This window comes from Chiloscyllium plagiosum, chromosome 11, assembly GCF_004010195.1.
Source record: "Chiloscyllium plagiosum isolate BGI_BamShark_2017 chromosome 11, ASM401019v2, whole genome shotgun sequence".
In the NCBI taxonomy this organism is placed as follows: domain Eukaryota; kingdom Metazoa; phylum Chordata; class Chondrichthyes; order Orectolobiformes; family Hemiscylliidae; genus Chiloscyllium; species Chiloscyllium plagiosum.
In genome coordinates this window covers 12,200,586-12,203,263 of record NC_057720.1, presented here as the reverse complement: position 1 = coordinate 12,203,263, position 2,678 = coordinate 12,200,586, and the positions used below count along the sequence as shown (strand labels likewise).

General features: G+C 45.5%; 1 protein-coding gene across 1 annotated transcript in view; it reads right to left on the bottom strand.

The window, feature by feature from the left end:
- The window catches only part of miga1 (mitoguardin 1), a 115,600-nt gene that overhangs the window by 4,003 nt on the left and 108,919 nt on the right, over positions 1-2,678 (bottom strand). The window contains exon 16 of the mRNA XM_043700081.1: positions 1,392-1,508. Within this exon, the coding sequence (XP_043556016.1) occupies positions 1,392-1,508 (117 nt within the window). The remainder of the gene's footprint in view (positions 1-1,391; positions 1,509-2,678) is intronic.

Sequence of the window (2,678 nt, the reverse complement as noted above, 5' to 3'; positions counted from 1 at the left end):
GCCTATCACCCTCACCTTAACCTCCTTCCACCTATCGCATTTCCAACTCCCCTCCCCCAAGTCCCTCCTCCCTACCTTTTATCTTAGCCTACTGGACACACTTTCCTCATTCCTGAAGAAGGGCTCATGCCCAAAACGTCGATTCTCCTGCTCCTTGGATGCTGCCTGACCTGCTGCGCTTTTCCAGCAACACATTTTTAGCCCAGTTAGTTGCATAGCTGGTTTGCCACATAGAGTGACACCAAAAGCGTGGGTTCAATTCCTGCACAGGCTGAGGTTACCTCGAAGGTGCTGCCTTCTCAACCTTTCCCCTTGTCTGAGGAGTGGTGACCCTCAGGTTAAACCACCACCAGCCGTCTATCTCTCTCTCTAATCAGAGAGTAACCCTATGGTCTAATGCGACTTTACCTTCTCCCAATAGCATTCCACAGCCCTATTCTGAATGAGGACTTCTCCTGATGTATTGGCTAACATTCTTCCTTTAATCAACAGAACAAATGTGGATGCAATTTTCCCATTACCCTGGAAACCATGAGAAAGAAACTCAATGGGGTGAGTTTGACCTGGAGGGAAAGTTCACCCCCTTTCCTGCCATCTCAGCAATTAAGTGCCAGGCGAGAATGTCCATTGGCTGCTTTCTTTACGTGTCAACAATTAAGGTCCTTAAGTGGCCAATTAAAGGAGGAGGAATGGCCTCCAAATACCTGAGTCTGGGGACCACTGAAGGTATGGATGGAGGTGTGTAGCTTCTGAAAGGGGCAAGGCTTAGAGGGTTGAGAGATCTTGGAACTCATTGCCACAGAGAGCTGTGAGAGCAGAGTCCTTGTGTACATTTAAGACTGAGAAAGATAGATTCTTGAGAAGTTAGGGAATCGAGGGTTGCAGGGAAAGGAATGTCAGATCAGCCATAGTTCTATGAATGCACAGCAGGCTTGAGAGCTGAACTGCCTACCCCTGTTCCTATTTCTTATGGTCTACGGCTGTGTACTAGTTGTCACCTAACATGCTCAACCCTCACTTTAAAAAGAAAGCTGGAAAATCACACCCTGACGCAAGATGGTTATTTACATGACTCTCTTTGTCACCCAGCCCCCTCTATCACTTACCTTGACACACACAAAAATCACAGAGATGTTACAGCACAGAATAAGGACATTCGGTCCATTGTGTATGCACTAGCACTCCAACTGAGCACCATGATTTAGAATCATAGAGTTTTTACAACATGGAGAAAGGCCATCTTATCCGTGCCACTTCATGCCATCCTCCTGCTTTTTCCTCAATACCCTGGCATCTCCCCAACTCCCACCGTACATCCAAGAAGATCTGCAGCAAGTGCTTTCAGAGAGAAGGGGCAGAACGTTCACACAGAAAGAGAAAGATCATGGTACCTTGAAGAAGCAGCACAAATCGTAGAGGGAGTCTCTGGGCCCTAAGAAGCCCCAGGCCAATATCGGACTGATGTGCTCACAGACAGCGTAGAAATGAGCAATGAAGCCGTTGGGTACCTGTCAAAGTCAACAAGCACAAATGAGAAACAGAAACGTACAACTGGTTCACTGGAAAGACCTGGAGCCCAGGAGTAATTGACTTTCCCAACTTTGACAAGATTAGCACCTGTCAGACACGAACTGAAGGCTTCCTCTCAACGTTGCACAGAATAGAGTCTATCTAACTCATTTCACACGTGCAGTTGACAGAGGAAATGTTTGTTACTCTTGGCAGGACTGAAAATTGAAGACTGAAGGGTGAAGTACTGTATCCATCACACTGCAATTTGATACTAAATGAGGGGCTGTTCAGTTGAGAAGGTCCAACTTGTTTTCTTCATTTCCAAGAATCTTAGAAAAGAATGAATCCATTCAGCCCATCATATATGTGCCAGCTCTTTAAATGAGCTTTCTATTTGGTTCAATTCCACTCCACTCTATTTGTGGCTCTGCTTTTCTGTCTAGTACCCCACTGCAAGTTAACATTGAATCTGCCTTCACTACCCTTTCAGGCAGCGTATTCCAGATCACAACAACTTGCTGCATCATAAATATTTCCCTCATCCATCACCTAGTTCTTTTGCCAATTATCGTAAAACTATGACTTCTGGATACCAGTCCTGCATCCAATCCCGTATCTATGGTATTGACTCTGTCAAAATCACCCATAACATTGTACATTTCTGGCAGTTAAACATCCAAGGGTTTTCAACTTATCGAAAAGACAGGGAGGTGGGCAGAGGGGGCGGGGTGGCCGTGTTAGTTAAGAACAAAATTAAATCTATGGCACTGAATGACATAGGGTCGGATGATGTGGAGTCTGGGTGGGTGGAATTGAGGAACCACAAAGGCAAAAAAAACCATAGTGGGAATTATGTACAGACCTCCTAACAGTGGTCAGGACCAGGGGCGCAACATGTACCGGGAAATAGAGAAGGCATGTCAGAAAGGCAAGGTCACGGTAATCATGGGAGACTTCAATATGCAGGTGGACTGGGTAAATAATGTTGCCAGTGGATCCAAAGAAAGGGAATTCATGGAATGTTTACAGGATGGCTTTTCGGAACAGCTTTTCATGGAGCCCACAAGGGAGCAGGCTATTCTGGACCTAGTGCTATGTAATGAACCAGACTTTATAAAAGATCTTAAAGTAAGGGAACACTTAGGAAGCAGCGATCATAATATGGT